The 24,140-nt window shown below is 40.6% G+C and overlaps 3 protein-coding genes across 10 annotated transcripts in view; all 3 read right to left on the bottom strand.

The window, feature by feature from the left end:
* Positions 1-3,004: 3,004 nt before the first annotated feature.
* Positions 3,005-8,923, bottom strand: adm2b (adrenomedullin 2b). The gene is made up of 2 exons (XM_041038196.1): positions 8,615-8,923; positions 3,005-3,413 (listed from the first exon to the last, which is right to left on the bottom strand). Exons 1-2 carry the CDS (start codon positions 8,782-8,784, stop codon positions 3,005-3,007), a joined length of 579 nt encoding a protein of 192 aa, XP_040894130.1. The 5' UTR covers positions 8,785-8,923.
* Positions 4,401-24,140, bottom strand: part of ppp6r2b (protein phosphatase 6, regulatory subunit 2b) — a 29,225-nt gene continuing 9,485 nt past the window's right edge. For 4 of the 8 annotated variants that reach the window (XM_041038657.1, XM_041038652.1, XM_041038651.1 and 1 more), the window contains exons 24-26: positions 23,919-23,942; positions 22,853-22,999; positions 19,934-22,513 (exon numbers count right to left, since the gene is read on the bottom strand). In XM_041038657.1, coding sequence (XP_040894591.1) covers positions 22,480-22,513; positions 22,853-22,999; positions 23,919-23,942 — 205 coding nt within the window. In that variant the 3' untranslated portion in view covers positions 19,934-22,479. Of the gene's footprint in view, positions 4,412-19,933; positions 22,514-22,848; positions 23,000-23,918; positions 24,028-24,140 lie in introns of those variants that run through there. The other 4 variants (XR_005894101.1, XM_041038655.1, XM_041038654.1 and 1 more) reach the window with 4 other exon arrangements.
* LOC121182249 (MOB kinase activator 2) lies at positions 13,130-17,844 on the bottom strand. The gene is made up of 5 exons (XM_041038661.1): positions 17,400-17,844; positions 15,598-15,737; positions 15,381-15,477; positions 14,460-14,584; positions 13,130-14,369 (listed from the first exon to the last, which is right to left on the bottom strand). Exons 1-5 carry the CDS (start codon positions 17,480-17,482, stop codon positions 14,131-14,133), a joined length of 684 nt encoding a protein of 227 aa, XP_040894595.1. The 5' UTR covers positions 17,483-17,844; the 3' UTR covers positions 13,130-14,130.

Raw genomic sequence — 24,140 nt, 5'->3', positions numbered from 1 at the left:
ACACACACACACACACAGACCTCCACAGTGTTTAGGACTGGTCGAAACTGATGAGGATGAAATCTGTTTGCTCATCAAACAAGCCTCAGTTGACCCACTTCTCCCAATTTGTTGTTGATTCCTGCCAGTCGTAGCCACCTGATGTTTAGTTTGGCATCAGTCCCGTTAGGCCACTAAATGTCTTTCTCTCACGTGCTTGGGATTGAATGTGTGAATGAGAGGAAAGTCTTCATAATAGCTGCTTTAATGCATGGTAAAAGATGCACATTAGCTTTTATATGATATTTTGTGGATTGGTGTAGAATTTGAGCGAATTTTACTTTTGGCTTACAGCCATACTCTTGTCTTTGGAGAGGTCATTCCTGGATACGCACACATGCACATGCTGCAGCACATCATTTTGCTGTTTGTCTGTCCCTGTGAATAGTGTTGAATAACAAGAAAAAAAAAATAGCGAAAAGACGTTTTGCTCGCAAACTTTCTACAAGTTCTTATTTTTGTTTAAGCCAGAGTTGTTTGTCTCTGGGGTTTGTGGCAGGTTGGTCCAACCTTGCATCCTGATTGGCCACCTTAAAAGCCACCCCAAAATGATTGATTGCTGATTGCAGTCAAGGTAGAAGCACAAAGTGCCACCACGTTTTTAACTTAAACGACCACTCCACTGTCTTTATACATCAAAGTCTGTTTATGGGGAGTAGTGTTTGATATGTGAAAAAAAAGGCTTTAGATGGAGCTGTGAGAAATGTGATAAACTGCCTCAAGTCTGAAAATGAAAAAAATCTTGAGGTGTGGAGTTATAAGGAAGTGAGCTTACCAGTTCTCTGTAGCCCACTCTTCATCTCTGCTTGTGTCTTGTGGCTCTGGGCTGCGTTTGCTGCTACTAGCATAACACACCTGAATTTTCAAGAGAATTGTCAGCGATCAAAGTTGAATTTTGGGTAATGTAGGCACAAAGTTTTTACAAGGACAAAGAATGTGTGGCGTACGAAAGATATTATCTCAGCTGTCATAGTGATGTGATCAGGGTTATCTCAGCTTGAATGCTGTGTTGAGGCTGAAGCCAAGAGTCTTTTGTACTGAACTGTGAGCACTGTCATTAAGTTATGAAAATGAAGAAGGATTTTAGGGCTGTTCATTTGGAGTATTGCAACATACACACACCTACTCACACAGGCACACACACACACACACACCACACACACGCCCCATGAGAGTAAAGGACAGGTGTCAGTGAAAAGTCCAATCCAATGCCATAGAATTTTGTCCAGTTCACCATGACTGTGTGTGTGTGTGTGTGTGTGTGTGTGTGTGTGTGTGTGTGTGTGTGTGTGTGTGTGTGTGTGTGTGTGTGTGTGTGTGTGTGTGTGTGTGTGTGTGTGTGTGTGTGTAGTAACCCAAATTAATAATCATTATCACTTACATGGCATGAGGCAAACTTTCCAGTCATAAACTAAAAGGCCACACTTGCACCTCAGACTGCTGTTTGATAAAACAAATAAAATACATGTGAAAGTCTGTCAAGGAGTTTTATTACACAATGCTGCTATTGTAAAAACAGAGTATTATGTGAAAGCATCACAGATGGTTTACAAAAGGACACTTGTACCTTGAAGTTTCAGATGAACATGGAGATTTAGTAAGGTGGAATATTTACAGCAAAATGGTCTTAATTTAAAGTTAAATAACACATTTTAAAATTCAAGTCATATTGAATATAAAGAAGAATAAAGTGCTTTCATGCATTCCTATCAACATTGACCTGTAAGAGCACCTACTAAAACTGGGGTTATACTGAACTGACACACAGAAAAGCAGAGGACTATAAAGCTTTAAATAACACTTTGATAGTCAACATTCACTGCAATGCTTAATTTGAATAGGTGAAAGGCAAAAGAATATAAGGCCTTACAAATGATTAAATTGATTAAGGCTCAAAAGCAGAGTTTGAAAATCAAATAAATGCATCTTAGATTTACAGTTCACAGGTAAAAAGTACTCTACAGTATAGCTGTCTTCTCTCTGGTTCATTTGCTAAGACAGTGAAGACAAGCTATCTGTTAAGAAGTGCGCAGACAGATCATGGATTAGGGTTAGTGGTTATTTTGGTTAATTGTGTGCACTGGGTTTTGGGTGAAGGGTTAAATGGGTTTGATAAGGGGTTATTCTTGGTTTCTGTCCGCACTGATGTAAAGCTACTTGTTTGAGCAGGGAGATGAAGGTGCTTTTGAGAGACAACGTGGATTAGCTCAAAGCTCAATTAAGTTCAGATCAGCAGGATCACCACTGATGACGATAGCAGACATCAGTCGAGTAGGCCAGTTTGACAGAGGCTTCTCTGGTTCACAGTTTTCCTTGTTCACATACATAGTGTTTAAACAGTTATAATTGTAAAAATGCCTGAACACCTCTAATTTCACTCAAGTAAACTGGTGGTAATGGCCAATAATGCTATGGTCTTCTTCATCTCCCCTTTGTGCTAGCCCACACCACCATGAAACTAGATGCCATAATGTTGAAGAACGCAGAAGTTCTGCTTCATTATAACTTATTTTTGTAGTGTTGACCATCTTATCTCTAGGTAATGATTGTACCCCTCTGATTAATTACTAAGATCTGGGAACACGGTACACCACAGTCTGATGTTTGTCAGAAGATAAAACAAGCCAAACCCGTTATCTAACCCCTGCCATGCAAATTTCCCAAACTTTGGTGGATATTTACAATGGATAGTTTGGGTGATAATTCTAGTGTTCCCCTTTGTTCTGCTTGTGTTATTTGCATTGTCTGGCTTCTTTTAAACAGTGTCAACTCAATCCCCGATATAATTACAGATGAGAATTATAGTCAAAACTACAAAAATAAGATACAAGTTGTAATAAACCATAATTATCCTTTTAAGGACTGACATCAAAGTCTTATTTTCTGCCCTAATTGTGTCACTGATGCAACAATGGACCTGGGTAACAAACTTGATAAAGGCATCTTGCTGGATTGAGGTGTGGCCTTAACCATAACTGTGAGGACTGCGAGGGTTGATGGGAGAGGAGCCTTCCCTTCCACTCTGTCCAATCAGCTGGTAGAGACGGTGGCTGAGGTTTTGAACTTGACAAGTACCAAGGACACACCCCACCCTCATTAGGTGGCTGTGGCCCCTCCCACCGCTGCTGTTGGCATGACGGCGACCCCGTGACCCACGTTGCCAGACCGTCGCTTCCTGCGGCACACTGTCGCTTTGGTCAAGCAACGGATCCGACAACATTGGCAGGGGTTCTTTGTGCAGCAGGGCTCTCCAGATGATAGGTCTGTCTCCATGGGTAATGTGGTTGTCAGTGGCAACAGAGAGATCAGACACAGTAGGCATGATGGTGGTGTGAGAAGACTTTGAGTATTTAGACATTCTGGGTAAACTCAACCTGTGATACAGAGAAGGAGAGAAAAAATGTTTATATGCAATGCAAACGCAATACGAGACACACACACACTCCGCCTGTTCATATTTGATGCTGGGCAGTCATTCACATGTCACCTGCTTGGGTTTCTGAGTGAAACTGAATCGGTATGACAAGAAGAAATGCCTCACAGGAGGTCAGGCTTGTACTGCAGGAATGTCCACTGTACTCAATGTGGTTTCTTGGTGTCTTTTTCAAAGACAGAAAAGAGAAAGAGTGGATTGAAAGAGAAAGTGAGAAGGAAAGATAGAAGGAGAGATAGATAGAGGGTGGTGAGCAGGTGGGAGTTTACTTATGTACCTGACTTATCCAGCCACACAGTCTGTCAGCTGTCATTCATTACAGTGTGCCAGCTTGCATTACACTTACGATCCTACTGTCTATGTGTGATCTGTTAGTCTATGCCTATTTGGGAATAGGCATATGTAAAGAAAGCTAGTGGTGCCTAATAGGACTAGTACAGTAATGCAGTGTTTAAAACATTGACAAAATATTTTTGTGAACATCTGATCATATGATGTGAATCCAGCAATAGGAGCTCATTTTATAGGTTTATATGATACTTCACAAACTGGGAATCAACATCAAGCAACTTATTATGACTCAGTAACATTTTACTGTTAGGTGACCTCTCGCAGCCGTGGTAATTATGATGATGTGACTTTCACACAGGAGACTGATGTTTGCTACCCGTGTTAAACCGACCAACATTCTATCTTTAATCCATGACTGTTCCACAACCGTGATTATTATTGTGATAATAATGATCATGAAAGTCCTCTAACCTTACAGAAGTACTTATTTAAACCCAAACCTCGATCTTTTCCCTAAACCTAAGCAAATCGTTTTTGTGCCTGTGTAAAACTGTAAACAAGCAAATCCCCTGCTTGACACTTCTTAACCATCTTCACGTGGACCAGAAAAACACAGTTAAAGAATGACAAGCTGTTTCCTGTACATGTCTCTTAGTCAATAATTGAAATTTTGGACATTTTAAACAGTCTGAAATGCACATTAGTGACCCCTAGAGGTTGTTCTGCTTTCCACACCTATCCGGACCAAAGTGGTTTAAACCGACTGAGTCAACAACCAACTGACACTGTCATCTGCTTCATCACAAACACAGCTAAAAAATAATATTTCCTGTTAATCAACAACAGTGTCTGAGCTGACAAATCTTACTACAGGGGAGGGAGAAACAGAAGGAGAGCGTGACAGACCCAGAGCACAATGTGGTTGAAGGTAAGAGGCTCCTACACCACCACTCCTCTTGTGAGTGTGTTTTAAGTACCTTCTTTCTCACCTCCCTGCTGTCTAGCCTCACTTTTTTCTCACGCCGTCACAATACCTATTTTCTTTTTCATTCATTCCCACTCAGTCTCTCTCTCAGACATTCTAGTGTTCAACTGTTTGGCCATGTGACCAGTCACAAATTATGCAATACATAGTATAGATAATGTAAAGCAGCAGGGGACAAAGATCGCTTGCATTCAGCGTAGGCTGTTAAACAAGCTCAAAACAAGAAAATAGTAATCTGTTGAATCAAGAACTTCCTGATTCAAAAGCTTGGTGTATTTCTACATGTGTGATGCTATTTTTGCATTAGTTTGGCATTGAGTTAACTACTGATGCTTATGTGCATTTGTATTCTAGAAGGTCAGTCTGTCTGTCTGATAGATTGACCTCTATCTTTACCTAGATTGTGTGTGTGTGTGTGTGGGTGTGTGTGTGTGTGTGTGTGTGTGTGGGTGTGTGTGTGTGTATATTTGCGTGTGCACATACACACAAACACCTCCCCATACCCCTGCATTGGCTATTCATGAGGTTAGAAACAAAGAATAAAAGAGGAGGCGACAGATGAAGTGGAATAATGTTTGTGTTTGTGTTTGGTGTGAAAAGTGGGCCAGAATACCATATGATCTTCATCCTGTAACTGATCCTGACTGGTATTCTGATCACTCTTTTGGCTGGACACCTTGGGCTCTCACTCACTGCCAACACACACACACACACAAACTCATTCACTCACCCACTCCCTAACCAACTCACTGTTTTGTGTGTTATACCAGTGACTGGAAGCTTTTGAGATTGCCCAACTATTAGCTTTGAATTGTTTTTAATGGTTGCTGAATTCTGGCAGCACTGGACAAAAGTCCCCCCCACACACACAGGTGTAAAGTTAGTTGGCAGCTCATTAATGAACACACACGTGCAAGTGACATGTGACTGCCTGACTACAAACATGATTTACCAACGCAAAAACATGCTCGCTCATACTTGCAAACACTTGCTTACAATATATGCTCTACACGTGCATGCTCACACCTACAGTAGGTGCACTCATCCAATGTCTTTATCCCTGTCCTACACACAAACACACACATATGCACACACACACATACATGGTTAAAAGGCTACCTGTGGTGAGGTTTAAAACACAGTCTCTGGAGGGAAAGGCACTTGGCGCCAAGGTGCCTCCCAGTGCAAAGAAATGTAGGCCACTGAACTGCTCTCTTCTTTATGTAACGCAGCCAGTACATGTTGGCTATATCTGAACCAACGTACAAACATGAACTAATAAAAGTGTGTTTGTGTGTCTCAACAGAATTTCCACAAAATTATGTTTTAATATTATTTGCACAAAAAAAAGAGAGAGAGAAAAAAGTCAGCTGTAAATAAACTACAATGAGACTGAGATTTACATGCAAATTATATATTTTTTAATCATTTTGGGGGCATTTTTTATGCCTTTGTTACTTAGAGATAGTGGAGATATAACTGAGAGAGATACAGCAAAGGTTCCAGGCCAGATATGATCCAGAGATCCATTGTTGCTCATGGTCTTAATCTCCAAACCATGGGGTGCCCCATAAATTGATTTTTTGGCCACTTGAGAGCAATGGAAACAAGCTGTGAACACAACATTGACCAATTACCTCCTTTCAAGTTGATATGGTGATGGTGATTCTTAGTGAACAGTTGCCTTTATACACATTAAGCAGATACAGAGGAACATTAGCATTCATTTGGAGACGTGTTTTTGGCCACCTGGTGACTGTGAGTCCAATATCCGTCCTCCTTTATGCTCTGATTTGGTCTCCACCAACTTCTAAAAAAACTCATTGGAAAATGTTGTAATACAAGCTCATGAACAGCTGATTGATAGACCTTGTGGTGTGATTGTTTTGTCAGCTACAATGATGAAGACGTTCACTGTTTTTCTGTTTCCAGGTATGATCCGATACAGAGCTGTCTGCTGTGACGTCAACTTTATTTGCCCAGTGAGTCTGTTTGTTACTCTACACCAGCCAGAGAGCAAACTTCTCTTTTTCAATGACCTTCACACACTGACATTTAGTTGTTTCTTTGTTACAACAGCTAAGGTGCTTTATATGATAAGATTTGCTCTTAAATACCCCTGCCACAGAGGAGAACATGGAAACAATTTGTTCTTAAATTGTTTAACAGTAATCGACACTGCGTGATCTCAGTATGTGTTGAGGTGAATGTTCTTTTGTGTTCTGCACTAGGACCTCTCTCTGTCTCTCTCTGTGAGGTTGGTCTGTGTATTACATGTTAGTCCAGGTTGTGAACCTGTGGAGAGCCTGAGAGCAAAAGGAGCTTCTTCAACATTCCTCCCAAGTTAGAGCGCAGCATGAGGTTCTCGAAAGTGCACACACACACACACACCTTCCTGTCGTAACTCCTCAAAACTACTTTGCGCAAAGAAAACTTTTTGTCCCGATCAGATCCCCACTGTTTCACTGCTTGTTATTGTTACTGGGTCTATTCATTATATTCTTCCCCTTTTTTTCCTCTCTCTCTCTGTCTTCTCTAAATTAATATAGGAGCCTTTAATTTTTCTTTCTTTCTTCTTTTATGCCTTTCCAGGCATTTTATTGAGTGCCAGTGGCAGTATTATGTTACATCCATCAGTGTTGACTCACACTGAGATCTCTCTCCTTTTCCACTTAAGCCGGGGAGTTTTTGTTAACACCTACAGTGCCCCAAACGACTGAAACCTTTAAAAAAGCTCTTTTTTTTAAAACTTATTTAAACTTAAATACCATTATGGAGTCAAATGTAGAAAAAAGATAAATACTTAGTATTACATGGGCACTATATTAAAGGAGCTCTTGAAGCTTCTTCTAGCTTCCACTATTTAAAATATCCAACTTAACCTAATACTCTCTTTAGCTCTTGAACTGTGGGCTAACTGTATTCTCAGTAATAAGGGATTAAACTGTTATAAAAACTATTAACAATAGAGAAATCCCAGTTATGTAAAAGTCCCACCTCCTCCCTACTTTTCCACACACACATAAAACACAAAATAATACAGTAAAAAGTCTTGTTTTAGACTTGAGCGACAACTGGAAAATAAACCGATAATGCATGGGTCTCCATGTGACAGCGCCTGCTGCACTAGGTCACAAGTTGTGATCATTTCTGAATCCCACGTTATCACAGCCTACTGCACAAACTGTCTGTCTGCGGAGTGTATGTGTTGTTGTAGCCTTCCTTCGTCAGTCTGAGGTTTGTTTGCTGCGTGGCCCCTCGGTATGCACATGTATCCATGTCCCAAATCCCACTAAATCACCTTCACCTCTGTCTCACCTCCTTGCTGCAGAGAGGAATTACCCCATTCTGCTGTTTGGACCTTTTTCTCACATTAATGACTGCCACAAGGCAAGATGCAAACCTTTAATGTTCAACATCTGATTAACTGAGCGATAATCTTTTCTAAACAAGCTGACAAATGCTCATCTGGAGTTCCCAGAGTCAAATGTCTTATTGTGTTCAACCAAAAGTCCAAAACCCCAAATATTGCATTTGCATTAATGAAAAAACAGAGAAAAGCAGTGAATCTTCACGTTTTAGAAGCTGGAACCAGAAAAGGTTCAGTATATTTAAAGCAATTATCAAAATTATTTGTAATTTATTTTGTGTCCACTAATTGATTAATCATTTACTTATTTCAGCACTAAGTCATAAAATCTATCATATTATCACAAAATATGGTGGGCTTTTTCCTTACCCTATTGTAGAAAAGACTCCCGAATCACACTTTGCAAAAGCAAGACACATAAAACTTTTAAAATATTATTTAAAGTTTTGCTCCAAAAGCTTAAAATCTGCATTTTCTTTTTCACTGTCAGTCTTCTCAGTTTCCACCTCCACCTGGAACAGCATACGCATCAATTTGCAAGTGCTTTGTGAGGCAGCCGTACCTGTGTCTGTGGGACAGGCTCTGCAGAGTCAGAGCCCTGGACTGGATCTCCAGAGGGAGGAGGCCGAGCAGCAGGCACAGCCACGCCGGCGGGAGCGCACACATGGCGGCGCAGTGGAAAAACGCACTGTCCGAGGAGAGGCGGATCTCAGAGGAACAAAGTATGTTTAAGAGTGGAATCAAAACGATGAGGGGAAAAATGCGTAAAAATTCAGTGACAACTGTTTCAGAGTTGTCAGATGTTACGTTCTTTCTAATAAGTAAACAGTCCGGTATAGATGAGTGACACTGACAGCATCCTTAGGCTTATCTGCTCCATGCTCTGTACACCGGCCTTCTCGCTGTTAAAAGCGAAATCCGCGAGAGAAAAAAAAAAAAAGTCAGAAACTCATTGGGGCTCACTTCGGGAGCAACTGCTTTCTCATTTATAAAGCCTGATTGAGGGAGGAGGAGGAGGAGGGGTAGGGAGGGAAGGAGGAAGGCTTATTGTCTGCACTACTCTACAGTCTAACCTCTAATGAACCCTACAACCTAATTAAACCTCAGGAGCGCCACCAGTCTTCTCATTTAATCTTGGTCACAGAGGTAAAGTACATTTGTCAAATGCAGATGCAGTTTTGAAGGTGTGTTTTTTGTTTTTTTTAATTGTGAGGTCATGGTGACCTTAAAGGTGTCCTCATAGATTTTACTAAGATTTTACTATGGCATTAAAGACCTGGACTACAATAACAAAGCCATTACTGTTGTTGAGATATACAGGTTCAAAATTAATGAGTGATTGTAGACAATTGAATATAAACTGATAAATACAATTATTCATCAATAATTAGCTCAAGGTACAACGTAATAAGCTGATAAGACATGTAAGAAAGGCCTTACCATAAGGCCCCTGGCTCTGGCATTAAAGACTATTGCCCAACGCTGAAATCACATGTTGCATCTGAGCTGTACACACAGTAAAAAGCTTTGTCAGACTAGATCTATGCCCGCACACCCTTTTAAAAGGTTCTGCCTGTGGTGCAGAAGCTGTTCTTGTGACATTTGTGAATTTTATTGCAAAGACTGACATTTATCTTAACCACTGAGCATGAGATTCAATATCAATAACCCCCCCCCCCCCCCAAAAAAAAACACGCCTGGGAGCTCTGGAGATTCATGTGGATTCATACGCAAACAATTTTTCTTGTACAGTGGAATATTTACAGTATGTAACCAGCTTGCGTCATTTAATTATGTAGATTAAGATCTCTTTTGCATGAGAGAACCCAGTATGACAGCACAGTGATAGATGTGATGGTGTGTATCTGCTGCTACAGCTGCTTATGTTTTTTTGAGGTGTGGATTACAGGAATGTTCAAACTGTAACCCACTGGTTCCCAACTGCCCTTCAAGGAGTTACTGGATTAATCGGAGGAGTTATCACGTAAGTTATCACGAGTAATAACATTTCTGGAATCTTTCTCTTATCTTCATTTTTCTTTTTTTTCTTTTGGCAGTGAAATACTGGGGTCATTTTACCTTCCTCTTCTTCTTCTGACATCTAAATAGGCAAAGTAAACAGTCTGAGAAGGTAAAAATCAGTCTTCACTCATTTACAGCTCATAGAAACATGTAAACTATCGCAAGGGGTTGTGAATATCCTTTTCTGGAGCAAGATCTTATATCACACATCAAAATACGTGTGTGTGTGTGTAAGCAGTCAAATTAATCTAGTTGTGTAACTGAGTGCACGTCAGCCAGCCCGGTTACTATTGTCATGGTGTCCCTTGATTTATATTAGTCCACATAAGAGGGTTTGGAGTGACTGTAAAAGAAAGTATAGAGAGAGGTAGTCTGGTTCAGCGTTGCTCGCAGTGATCCTGTCCTCCTCATTTTCCTTGTATAACAACTTTTCTGTTCTTTTCAGTGAAGGAGGACACAGATGAGAAGCTCAGAGTCTGAACCTGATTAAAGAATGCTCTGTATGTGGAGGTGGCTTCAGGTCTTAATTAAAGATCCGAGTGTGTGTGTGACTCAGCAGTTTGCAGTATTACCTTCTAAGCTCAGTTTCCAACACCGTGAGCCTCAACCCAGTCCAACATGTGCATTAACACATCTCCTATCTATCCTCAGAAGTAACCTCTGTGTGTGTATGCATGTGTGTGTTTGTGTGTATGTATCCACACTATCCAGACTTATCCCGCCTCCCTCTGATCTCCTAGCAGGCAAAGATGCTTTGGCTCTCATTGCGAAGGCTGAATTTCAGTTTAAGTCCTAACTTTGTGTGTGCTGGACACCTTGGTCTGAAATCAGAGAGGGACGCAGACGTCTGGCTACATTCACAGTCTGTGAAGGATAATCCGGTTTGTCAGCACACATATTCCACCTGCTTCAGACAACCCCACTTTACATCTTGATCTCTCTTTTCATCGTTCTGATGATTTTGAAATGACTTAGCACTTAGCACAACATCATGGTGAGCCCAGGAATGAAAAAAAAAAAACAACACAACCTTTGATGATCAAAATCCAATGAGTCCAGGTTTTTTTGGATGTAGAACTGGTGTTGCACAAGTGAAAGTGTGTTAAAAGCAGGAGATTTCTTCACTGGCAGGTCCAATGAGCTCTGCAGAGGGGTTGAGAGAGGTGGCAGTGAGGTGAAGCCGTGACTAAAGCGAGGTACTTTCATTTGAAGATCTTTTTGCAGTGCATTTTCAGCTACACAAGACTTAAGTGAAGAAATGTTTTGCCAGAAGAACTGCTTTTTGTATTCTCAGAAGATCACTTGTTCCAGCATAAGAACACTGTTTCTGTGAAAGTTGTTAGTTCCTAGTTCCTTTTAAACCTTGTTAGTAACAAAAACATATTAGATGGAGTGTTGTTAACAATTTGTCATCACTTGTGGCTCTTGGTCTAGAACTTGATTCCCTGATTGGGTTATTCCTATTTAAATAGTGCAATCTTTGATTTTAAATAGAAATATTGTTGCTTGTAACTCTAATAATACAACACTGGTCATTAATGGAAAATAAAAATCTTCATGCTTTTTTTTATTGTTTTAAAATGCATGTTTTCAGACATGTTTCCATTACAGTGTGGTGGCATACCGATGCCTCTGTGTGGCCAAATATGGGATTACATCCCCACATTGAAAGAAAATCTGCCATATAATATGATAGATAGATAGATATAGATAGATCTACCTATCATATTATATGGCAGATTATATGGCCACTTTTGTTGCTGCAGTCTTTGAAAAGTTTTTATTTGCACAAATCCACCTACTCACTCCAAGAGAAAGGGAAACTGTGACCTACAATGTATCTACAGTACATGGATAACTAATGTATATATGTTGTTCTGAGAGTCACCTGAAAGTGACCTCATGGTTTCTTTCTTGGTTTACGTTCACCCTGGGATATTCTTTCTGTTTTTGTGACTGACAGCTCAGTGCAGACAAAAGCAGCCTGTATTGTCTGTCTGATTGCCTCTGGCAGCACTGCAGCACCAGGATTTGTCTCCTGATGATGTGAGTAAAACCCCTTGTTCTGAAATTTCACCCTTAGGAAATGCATTCATATACACAAAGACTGGGGTGCCTTTTATTACGGATATTGCATTGGAATTCTATTTTATTTTGTCTTTAGTGATACTTTAGTTATTATGTTAGATGAGGGAAACACAAACCCCTAAAGTTTGGCATTATAGTTCACATAATATGGGGGATTTGGGATGATGTAAACAGAAAGTACAATATTGCCATGGAGTCAGTTAGCTGCAGGCTACATCTTAAGTCTTGTTTTTCAGGCAATATTTGATTCAGGTTTCAGCACACTGGCACCAATAGAAGTGTGCCGAATCAGCTATTTGCAGTTCTTGTTTGCAACGAAGTCAAGGATACACAGACAGCTAGGACTGGATCACTTTGATACTGATAAAAATATAAAAACTGGATGATTCTCAGGCAAGTTCAGGAGTTATAAGGAAAGTCTTTTTTGTATAATTTGCAAAAATGATTATTCGCAGTGGACACATTTCCTTTCAAAGTGTAGGTCACACTGAACCTAAAAATAGGTGTGTTACGTCAGTGTGTTAAGATTTGTTCGTTAATTGTACTCATCCAGAGAGAGCTCAGAGTAACCAGGATCCATTATATCTCACTTAAGGAAACTTTGATTTTGGGGGTGGTTTGCCGTGATGGGAGGCTGAACTTGTGTTTCTTACAGGTAAGAGAGTTTCTGTAATCCCGACACCACCCTGCAGCCCAGCAGCGCTCACCATCATAATGGATGCAGAAGCCAAAGGAGGTACAGAGCTTTTAACTTTAATTCTGTGAAGATTTACAGTGCAGTCCACATTGTGAACAGCGAGACATTTTCTATTCCTTTGGCTTCACTCCCAGATATTGTATTTGAAATGAAATGATGACTGTGTGAAGTGCTTACTTCTTTGCTTGAAGGACTCATCTTCCGTTAGCAAAGATGAAAAACTTGTTTTATTTGAAGTCAAATATGCTGCAGCCAGCAAATCAAACATTTACAGACTGCAGTGCACTGTAGCTGACAGTGCAGGTAAAAATGATATACGTCCTTGTTTCCTGTGCTGGCAGCAGGAGGTGCTGCTGTCAAACCAAAGACATGTTGATATTACTGTCCCAGCATTTCTTTAGGACAAAGATGATAAATGCAAATAAAAATGTCACAAGAATCATGTCAAAAACAGGGGATTACCACTTTTTGAACACAATAAATGATTGAAATTTTTGCAAACTCCTCCAGGAAAACTCCTCCAGGCTTCCAACAATCTCTTAAATTTATTTAACTATTTCTAGATCAGTGAGAAAGCATGGAATCTTATTTATTTTTTTAAATCTACGTATTGAAAAAAATTGTCTGTCTTAAATATTTATTACAGAGTGCAGAATCATACATTAAGATGCAGAGATAAGCTGCGCCATTCAACACAGATGCAGTCACAACAATGTAATCACATTTGCGTCAACACATAACCATTACAGGTTTTTGCAAGTATTCAAAATGCAACTATGGCACGTTTCGTTTATATTGACTGTGGATTGTCTCTGAGTCACTTGGTGTCTTATAGGAAAAGACACCAGGGGACAGTGTTTTTTGTTACTGTGTTAAGTCTATGAGGAAGACATGAATGACCTTGAAGATCTTGACCTTATCAAAATATAGTAATGCACCATTATGTTAAAATACACTAACATGCAATATTACAGTTTCACACAGTATCACAATAACTGATGACAACTATATACAACAGGAGCCAGATGCTGGTCTGGATCCCTGCTTTTTAAAGCAAAGTGGACCCATTCATTGTCCCACACACTGTTCATAAACAGTGTTTTGGTTTTTTTTCTCTGTTACAACTTCAAGACCTTTAAAAAAACATATTTTGAAGACAGTTTGGCCCAGAATAGTGAGGGTCGCTGTGTGTTTGGTCTTTAGATTCAGCCATTCTGTCCCAGAGCCGTAATGAGGTCCTGCAGCGGCTCAGTGTCCTCAGGCTCCAGCAGCGCGTGCTGCCGGCAGAAGAGTGTGAGGTGTGTGAAGAGTGTGTTGAGGTGTGCCTGCAGGCCCAGAGCAAGTGCTTCTCTGTAGTGAGACCAGTAAATGTGAGCCAGGGTCCTGAACAACAGCAAAAACACTTTCTGGACCAGAAAGATGAAGCCTGTTGGAAACACTGAACCTGAGAAAGAGGGAAGAGATAATGACTTAACACCGAAACTGCACTATGATGTGAAGTAATGCAACATAGATGATATAAATGCATTTTTACCTGCTTTTGTGGGGAAAACTTCTTCATCTGTGAGTAGGTCCTGAATGTATGACATGGCATAGTCAAAGTAAAGCGGAGCAGAGCACTTCAGCTTCCTGCCGTGGTCGTCAGTCCAGACATAAATCCTGACAACACCAACACACAGGGTCATTAAGACTAACTGGCAAACTCCAATAGTAAACTTCTATTTATTACGTGTCACAAGTAGTGGAAGTTTTCACAACAGAATCTGACTCAATCCGCCACTGAGTAATATAAGACAAAAAAAACCAAACTTCATATGCTCAGTGCAAAAGACCCTGTCCCTCTGTAATAGTATTACTCTTGGATCAGAGGATGGCAGCGGAGCAAACTCCATGATGAAGATTGTGAGATGTGGTTGAAACCTCTGGTTGAACCTAGTGGACCTTGCACAAGATTTTTAAACTACTGTTTCCAAGGTCAAAAAGAAACCTTCAGGTTCAATAGTTTAATTTCCACAAAGCATTAGAAGTGCTACTAAAATGATCCCCACTTATAATTATTTAAGGAGATTTAATAAAGACAGGTAATATTTTTTCCCCCAGCTTCACTGTCTTTCAGGGTTACAACCACTTGCTGCTTTTATGGCAGTGGAACTGCATAGGAAATCTGTAAAAAATAAACTGATGCCCATTAAAGACTCAGTTCACCAAAATCATGAAGTGCTGCCCAAAGTATTGAAAACAAACTGATATTAGAAGCCTTCAACAGCAATTTATCTTAGCAGAAACAACATTCTAGTTTATTAAAGATAATCAACACTTCACTCTGTCAGCACTTTTCATATATACCACTTCTTAATGTTGTTTACTGCAAGGTAGGGAGGGAGGCCAATAAAACTATGTGAAATAAACTCAGCCTTTAATATACCTGCAGTATAACTTCGCATCAGTAACTTACGTGTTGCCAGGTCCGCACGCAGTTGGGCAGGTGCTGGGAGTGCAGAACTCAGACAGCGCGCTGGAGAACAGGTTTATATGCTTGAAAAATGCCACCGCTGAAAGACACCAAGAAGGAGAAAAGTACATCTCGTAGATGTCCCTCTTTCTGACTTTTTGCAGTGGGAGATTACGGGGCAGGGGAAAGAGGAAGCAGGATTTTAATGTGCTCTACTTACTGTTGCTGGCAAGCCACTCAGCCTTGTCGACGCCTGGCGGCAGCGCTGTGAGGGCCAGCATGTCTGTGTGCGTGATCCGCTGGCACACGTACTGCTGCTGCAGGTACGGACGCTCCTCCAGATTATTGTTGTTAATTCCCCTTGGGATGACAGTGCAGAGTTAATGAGGCAGAGACAGAAAGAGAAAGATAGAGAGACCGAAAATATCGCTGTGTAGAACAATCGATAGGTCAGTGGACTGATTGCTCCTGCTGCAGTCGGTAGATAACACGTTTTACAGTCTGTGATGGTCTCTCATCTGTCTTGCCCTCTGTGGCTGGCACGCGCACGTGCAAACACACGCGAACGCTGCTGTCACTGCAAACCTGAACGTCCAATAACCCAGCAGTTTATGTAATGAAGGCAGTCGATACAGAGCCAGAGTAATTACTGTTAATGAAGCTCACTGCTGTGGTGGTCATCGCTACAAAGCAAATAACAGAAAGGCCTAATGTAAGGGCAACATCAGAGCTGAGGCCTGCTGGCTTTACCAATCCTCCATCTTCTATATCAGATCATATACCTGCTGATAAGCCACAGGTTGTGCTTTATAATCAGTAACACAGCACTGGCAGTCTGGAAATTTGTGATAACTATAGAGAGTGAGTGCAGGAAGTGAATGATGCCAATGTGTACTGGAAAGTCAAACGTGGCAGCTTGATTTGACTTTATGCAAAACCGGGAGGCCACTTTGACACAACTTTGTGCTCTATTATATTTTTTTATATTATATGTTTGATAGCTTTGATAGCTTTTTATTTGGAAGACACTGCACTGGATTACAGTGAATACCTTTGAAGTCTAGTGGAATCAGGCAGCTGCCAGGCTGCCAAGTTTTTAGATGTTTACATACACAGCAGCTGAGAGTTTACTCAGTGTGACCTTGCCTGCTGTGATAAGGGAAACACTGTGCTCTCTGTGGGGTTTCACTCCCCCTGGTGAGAATGTGTGTGTGTGATGACAGGGCAGGGAGAATTAGTTTAATGGTCTAAACAGCGAGTCTTTGTCCAAAGTAAAGGTCAGAAGAGGAAGAGAGGGAGGAATAGTAGAGAAGAATGTAAACATTAGGGGTACAAAGGTACAGTGGTGCAAATCCTAACCATGACAAACTTCTCTAATGTCCACAGGAACTTCTTTTGTTAACATCCTGTTCTGTTCCAACTCCACGGTATTAACTCAGTTACCGCCTCTTGGCTACCAGTTGTCAGCACACAAACACAATGAACCTGGAGCTACTTGTAATGTTGTGTTTGTATGTAAACACAGTCTTCTGTGACCCTGCTCTCCTGCTCTTGGCCATCTGTTTACCTTTACTTCTGCCCTGAGGGTGAGATAAACAGTCCTCCTCAGTACACTCCAGCTGACTCTAAAAAAAGATTCATCCCAGAGCAAAAACATTTGCATAGTAACTGTGATAAAAAACACGCTTTCACAAACAGTCTTCACTCGTCTTGTTTCAAACTACTTCTCAACATGTGTTCCCGCTGTTTGAGGAATCCACCTTCCGTGATGCCATCAGACAAATATGTAATACACACGCACACACTCTTATCTGGAGAACATTCCTCAGCAAACCATGTGCAGCCAGACCTCTAGTCATGTTACTTCCACAGCTTCCTTTTTTTTTTGTTACATTCATTTATGAGCTTTCAAAATACAAGAGTATATAAAGGTGGCAACATAATGCAAAACTGTTAACTTATTTCCAAACAGGAAACTATAAACGTGATGAATAGAGTTTGAAGAGAAGAAATACAACTTACAGTTTTTCACTGCTGATGTCAGAAGGCTGAGGAGTCTTTCCGTCTGCCTCCGTAGCCGAGGGGTAACTATGGCAACCCCCCATGGCGGAAAGCTAAGACCAGAGCTGTTGGTCGTTCCAGCCCCACTTTTCCATCCCAAACATACTAACCCACACACTCTTCTACACACCAGAGGCAGCATATGGCAACCACTGCGCCAACACAAACATCTCTGAGCTCTCAAACGAATCCATTCGGTTGGCTGACAAACACAACAATAAGATCCCCCTTTTCCACAAAGTTTTCCACAACACACACAAAAACAAAGTAGTCCAGGAGTTGAGGACTGCCTTCTGTGCTGAAAGTGAAGCTGTCCAGCTGTCTTCCTCTCCTTTAGCTCCAGTGATCCAGTGTCAGTGTGTATATGTCTCCTTTGTCTGGAGTCCCACACCCCACAGGCTCCTCCTCTCTCTGCTCCAAGTGGACAGGCAGGTTTCTCCACAACCCATTAAAGTACAAAACACAACCCCGCCTTCTTCCCCCTTTCCACCCACTACACACACACCAACACACACTTCTCCACATGTATACACTCTCTACAGAGACAGGAGGCAGGTGCAGGTGACAAACTATTGGTGGTTTTCCTCTGTGGAAGTGTAGAGATGGAAAAGAGGGAGATATGCAAGGAGAGAAGTAGAGAAAGAAGGCAGACCAGCAGCAAGTATGTTCAGTAGCAGTATTCTTTGTAAACTACAGAGGAATGTGATGATATAAACAGTGTATCTGAGCTGAGGAATGAAAACACATACACAGCCAAAGGGGCAACGATATATAGATAGGACTCTCAAGCTGAAAAGTGTTGAGAATGTGAGAAGTGCATGAACACAAAAGAGGGGTCTTCAGCTCCTCCCCACACTGTCACATGAACTCATTTCAGCTCTGCCTGCAGCACAGTAAGAGCTATGTGACAGGTGGGTTTGCACTGAGGGAGGTGGTGGGAGGGTGTAGCATTGATTGCTGTGAGTGTGGCTCACATGTGTAGGAGACATAATGGTCTGGGAAGCAACATAATCCGCAAGCTCACCTGCCCCAAAGGTAAACATATTCCAACGACAAAGTCCTGTCTCTTGTGTTTGTACTGTATGTGTGTGTGTGAGTGAAACAATAACAGACTCATGCTTCGTCTTTGTCTGACATTTATTAGGTTCGTATCTGAATGTACAAGCTAAATTGACAACAGGTAACAGACACATTACTCTCTAAATGAAAAAAAAAAACAACAAAAAAACCCCACCAGCATCAGTCCACTTTACAAAAAAGGCATTTTACAACACAGCTTTCTTTCACACTACTTCTGCCACACACACACACACACACACACACACACACACACACACACACACACACACACACACACACACACACACACACACTAATGTAATTAGCTATAACATGAGAAAGATTTAAACTTTGAAATGGCCTCAGTGAAAGTAACAGACAATGGGATGAAGTAAAAACTTAACACCCATTGTCTCTCAGTTAAAGTTCCGGGCACACACTGTTCAACACAGCACACTCCCAATGAGGTGAATGAGGCTAATGTGCAAACTTAATGGCACTTAAAGATGACTGTATTGTACCTCATGCCATTATGCATAACATCACACCAGATCCATGTCTACACTGCACACACACACACACACACACACACACACACACAGCACACTCTAAAGGTGAAGGAAACACACACACACACACACACACACACACACAGCACACTCTAAAGGTGAAGGAAACACACACACACACACACACACACACATCAAAACACAAAGGGTCAGATGCAGTGATAAAGACAGGATGACATATTCTGACCCTGTACACAACCCTGACAAAAAAAAACAGCCCTGTTTTTTTCTTTTCCAACCCTGACTTGTTGCTATGCTAACTCTCTGTACAGTTCCACTTAAAACGGCTCAAAGCGCTGAGCAGATAAAAGCAAAAAATGGCTGTGATCTAAGACGAATCTTCAAAGTTTTTTTTTTTTTTTTTTTAATGCATGTGGCATCCTTTCCTGCTGCTGCTAACTCCATCACATGACTTTAAAAAAAAAAAAGAAAAAACATGAGGGAGGGATCAAACAAAGATTGCTTTAGATAAATCTAGACCTGTTAAGACCATTGCGAGAAAGGAGGCTACTTCACAGATATGAAACCCAGTTGTACACTGGTGGGAAGACACACTTTGGCAGAAAGCATTGAAGAAAAAGTATATCTAAAAGTATCTACATGAGTCACTCGTTCAAGTCAAACATTCCCGCCTCTCTGAGTAGGGAATAATATGGCGGCACTTGGCACCACCATAAATACAAACCAAAAGTGCTTCTTGAAAAAGTGCTTTTAAAATAAATACAACAATCTATGTAATCAATGTAAATCGATCCATAGGCATATATGCAATTAAAGTCAACTCCTGCCCTGAGAAAGAGAGAGACGAGGAGAAATATAAAGTAAAGCATGACTGTCTGGCACACGCAAACTTAAAGGATAATTTTGGTTTCTTACAACTTGGGTCATTTTTTTGTAGTTTTGGCCATGATTTCTGTTGGTTTTGATTAGATTGTGTAAATACTATGAAGCCTGATGGAGTGAGAGAGATGAGCTGTCAGACAATCAGACAGGTTTTGTAAATGTAAACAATGCTGGATTTAAAATATCTGCATTGCTTTGGGGTGGGGGTGGAAATGCATTCAACACATTTGTTAGAGTTCAAGGATAAACAATGCGTGTTAGTGAGAAACACTGACTGTAAACATAACTTTTGTTTGTTTCTGAGAAGCATTTTTTGGGGGATTAACTGATTCATTGTCTGGACAGTTTATAAACTCAGGACATAATGAAAAATGTTCCTCACAAATGAAAAGAAATAGCTTGTTTTAACCAACAATCCAAAACCCAAAGATATTCAGTGTATTATCACATCAGACACAGAAAAATTCCAAATTCTCTCATTAAAAAAGCTGAAACTAAGCAATGTTTTGTATTTTTGACTGAAAACTTACTTTAATGATTAATCGATTATCAAAATAGTTACACTAATATAGACTATTTGTTTTGGTCTAAAATGTGATGAACCTTTATGATGGTCAGTTTCAGTATTATTTTAACGTTATGTTAAAATAACAATAAAATTGGTTAACAGGGTAGATTGTTTAAAACCAATGACTGAAAAAAGAAAAGAAAAGGCTGAAGTTGTAACAAACTGGAATAATCCTTTAAGTAAATAATACGGAAGACATACTGCAGACTCACATTCATGCTCACGCGCACACTTCCAAACCTCCGTGTAGGAAGCATGTAGCAGAGGAACAGGAACTGATGCTGGGCTATTAACCGAAACACAGACATCATTATTGCCTCATTTCAACAGTACAACACACACATACAATACACACGTTGCAACCTGCAAAACAACCGCCTTCCCATACATTGGATTTATTCCAAAAATAGATATAATGTTTATATATACTGTTTACATTTATATTACGTTTACATATTACCAAGAATAGCCACAACCTAATACAGGTTCAAATTTCACAATATTACATTTAAACAGCTCTGAGGGTGATATGAATTGGTATGTGCACATCACTGTGTCTTGTTGGGATTTTTTTTTTTTTCGTGTGTATAGATATAATTGTGAATATCCGTGTGTATGTCACTGTCTGTGTGTGTGTGTGTGTGTGTGTGTGTGTGTGTGTGTGTGTGTGTGTGTGATACACAGGTGTGCTTTCTTTGTATCTGCATACCTCTCCTTTGACCTGAGAATGCACTCCGTACCTTAGACAGAGCTCCAACACACACACACACACACACACACACACACACACACACACACACACACACACACACACACACACACACACACACACACACACACACACACACACACACACACACACACTCTTGTACCTGTCTTTGTGAGGACAGTCATTGACATAATGCATGACCTAGCCCCTCACTCTAACCTTAACCATCAAAACTGAATGCCAAACCTTCACCCTGACTTTAACCCAATTCTAACCTGAAACCTAAAACCAAGTCTTGTCCCTAAAACTGCCTTTTAAAGTTGTGCAGACCAACCAAAAATTGGTCCTCACAAAGATAGATGTAAAAGCACACACGGATACAACAACACACACACCTCTAAACTACATGAACCTGTGAGCGGTTTGAGGAGGAAGTGACACGTGATGCTCCCAAATCAACAAAAAGAGAGCATTTATGTTCCACATGATAAAAGCAAAGAAATCTTATTTGGGCTGAAAAATGTTCAGGTAGGATGTATGAAAAAAAAAAAAAAAAAAAAAGCCAAAATATAATCACTCACACATTTGCAGTAATAAACCGTCTGCCTGGCATGTACATTGAAATGCTGAAGACAAAATGGCAGCTAGCTTTGCAAGCATCTTGGCTTTTGTAATCTTGGCTGATTATCTGAATACAATTTTTCTTCACTAAAGTGTAAACAGTCAAATGCTTTGCTAGAAAAATTTATTGGGCTGTGATTTAATGCCCAGAGAGCAGACCAGCTCAAACAATCTGAAATTCTGATGCTGAATTTAATGAAAGATTCAAGTTTCAGACTGATGTGTTTGTTTTCTTTAGATTAAAGTGCCACAGCTGGCAATCAGACACTCGGTGTCACCTCTGCTCATCACAACAGGTAAAAGTATTTTACTTTCCCAGGTTCAATGGGAAAAATTACACCTAAAAATAGTTCATATGGAACACAATTTGGCTTGATGAAATGCTCTTTAAAACACACATTCTCCTTTGAAGCGGATCAGATTTAATTAATTGAGTCACAAGGTGCAGGAGAGACAACAAGAGCCCACATGTAGATTTGTGGCATCCAACATACATACTGTTAAGGGCCGTCTGACACATTAAGGATCTCCCATTCTTCAGACACAAAAAGAGCATTGAAGAGCTGCTAACAGGAAGCGAAGGTGGCATGGCTGTGTGTTGAATGAACTGGTGATAAGCGCGCGTGTGTGTATGTGTGTCTGCGTGTGTGTGCGTGTCCCTGTTTCACATCATTAGGCCGGTCCATTAGCAGAGGGCTGCGTCTCTCTGTGAGATTAAAAAAAAAAAAAAAAAAAAGGACAGAAATTCAGACAAGTCTGGTTTTATCTGTCAAATATCTGTTATCAAGACTTTTGGCATCACCTTCAAATACAAAGGAGATGAATGGAATCTGGTTTCTAACTCTCAAAGGACTGAAAAATATTACATTTACATTTTGCTAAATCCTTAGTTCACAGGAATTGTTTAAATTTGGCATCACAACCAACAGGAAGATCCAGATCATAAAACACTGAAACATTCCTTTAAGCAATTTGTCTAATGTGGTGATGTTACCGTTACTTTATTCATCTGTACATAAACGTAATCTCACAGACACTCACTTACTGTGCGACAGCAGCTGACTGGTTAGATGGACTGGCAGTAGTTGGGCTGGGACAGTCTCCATGTTTCTTTCCTTTTTCACTTTCTTTCTCATTGCCTTTCCCTTTGTCTTTTATGGAGAGCCCCTCTATTGGCACCTTAACCGCTTCGCTGCGAAAAACAGAAAAGAAAAAAAAAAGCAAATTAACAAACTATAATGATAGCCATGATATTGTTATGTGAACTGACATCATAGAGCCTCAATGCCGATGCGAGTAACTGCTACTGGCTGAATTTCACCACAGCTGTCTGCTTTCATCTTGGTCCACAGTGGTCACTAACATGTCCAGTGCCCACAGCAACCTGTGCATCCACTGACCAAAATCAGATAGTGACTAAGTGAGTTGGGCACAAACATTATAAGGTTTTGTTGTAAAGGTAGTTGCTCTCAAGTCCCAAGTAGGATCTATTTAATTGTAGCATGCTTGCGGGTGCACTGTTTGTTAGTAACTTGCTAATGTACTGATTTGTTAGAAGGCTGATATGTTGGATTGCTGGCAGCTTTTGTTCATAGCATGCTATCTGACAAACTGTTAGTATTGTGGGAGCTCTGAAAGAAAATAAATCATACTTCATAGATCACTTGAGTCCTGTCAATGGCTAGGACTGAGACAAGAATTATCTGTATCGTATAACCACAGTGAGGAGTCATACATTGCTGTCAGATTTTGATGTAACTGCGTAAGTAAGGTAAAAGACCACAATTTAATTTCTAAAATGCTGAGAGGACTGTTTCATGCTGGGCGCCATTGTTGAGACCAGTAGTATTGGGGAACCACAGGGTCATGTTAAGAATATGGGATGAATCTAACATAGGGACCTGCAGGTTTTCTACCAGTCACCAGTTGTGAGTTAGTACATTAAAAAAAATGAATTAGGCTTGGCCTGAGTTATGGCACAAGGGACTGTTACTCCACATCCTGTTAAACACAACAAGCACATCTGTTCTTTTGACGGCCTTCTAAATCCTTCATACAACTTCAGGAAAGCATTCCACACTCCAGAGTGAAAGACCTCAAGCACAACATACCGTCTGACTGCTGGTCTGAATACTCTGGAGTCAAGGGGAGATGAGAAAGGAGGGAACAGACAGGAGGAGGACGAGATCAGAAGAAAAAACAGAGAAGGTGGAAGTAAAACTGTGTGGGGAAAAAAGTTTGAAGAGAAAAGGGAAAGGAGGGCTCGGTAAAAGCACTTGAAAGTATAATAGGAGAGGTGGGACATATTGCACCAATCAGACATTTGTGTGTGA

The sequence above is a fragment of the Toxotes jaculatrix genome, chromosome 5, assembly GCF_017976425.1.
Source record: "Toxotes jaculatrix isolate fToxJac2 chromosome 5, fToxJac2.pri, whole genome shotgun sequence".
In the NCBI taxonomy this organism is placed as follows: domain Eukaryota; kingdom Metazoa; phylum Chordata; class Actinopteri; family Toxotidae; genus Toxotes; species Toxotes jaculatrix.
This window is presented reverse-complemented; position numbering and strand designations above follow the sequence as displayed.

Bases quoted from the DNA above. Each gene is read 5' to 3' on its own strand.
- adm2b (XM_041038196.1), bottom strand. From the start codon at position 8,784: ATGTGTGCGCTCCCGCCGGCGTGGCTGTGCCTGCTGCTCGGCCTCCTC. The intron at 3,414-8,614 runs AGAAGACTGACA...TCTGTATCACAG, and splicing joins CCAGGTGGAGGTGGAAACTG to GTTGAGTTTACCCAGAATGT.
- LOC121182249 (XM_041038661.1), bottom strand. From the start codon at position 17,482: ATGGGGGGTTGCCATAGTTACCCCTCGGCTACGGAGGCAGACGGAAAG. The intron at 14,585-15,380 runs GTAAGTTACTGA...TGGTGTTGTCAG, and splicing joins GCGTGCGGACCTGGCAACAC to GATTTATGTCTGGACTGACG. The intron at 14,370-14,459 runs GTAAAAATGCAT...CCTCTTTCTCAG, and splicing joins AGTTTTCCCCACAAAAGCAG to GTTCAGTGTTTCCAACAGGC.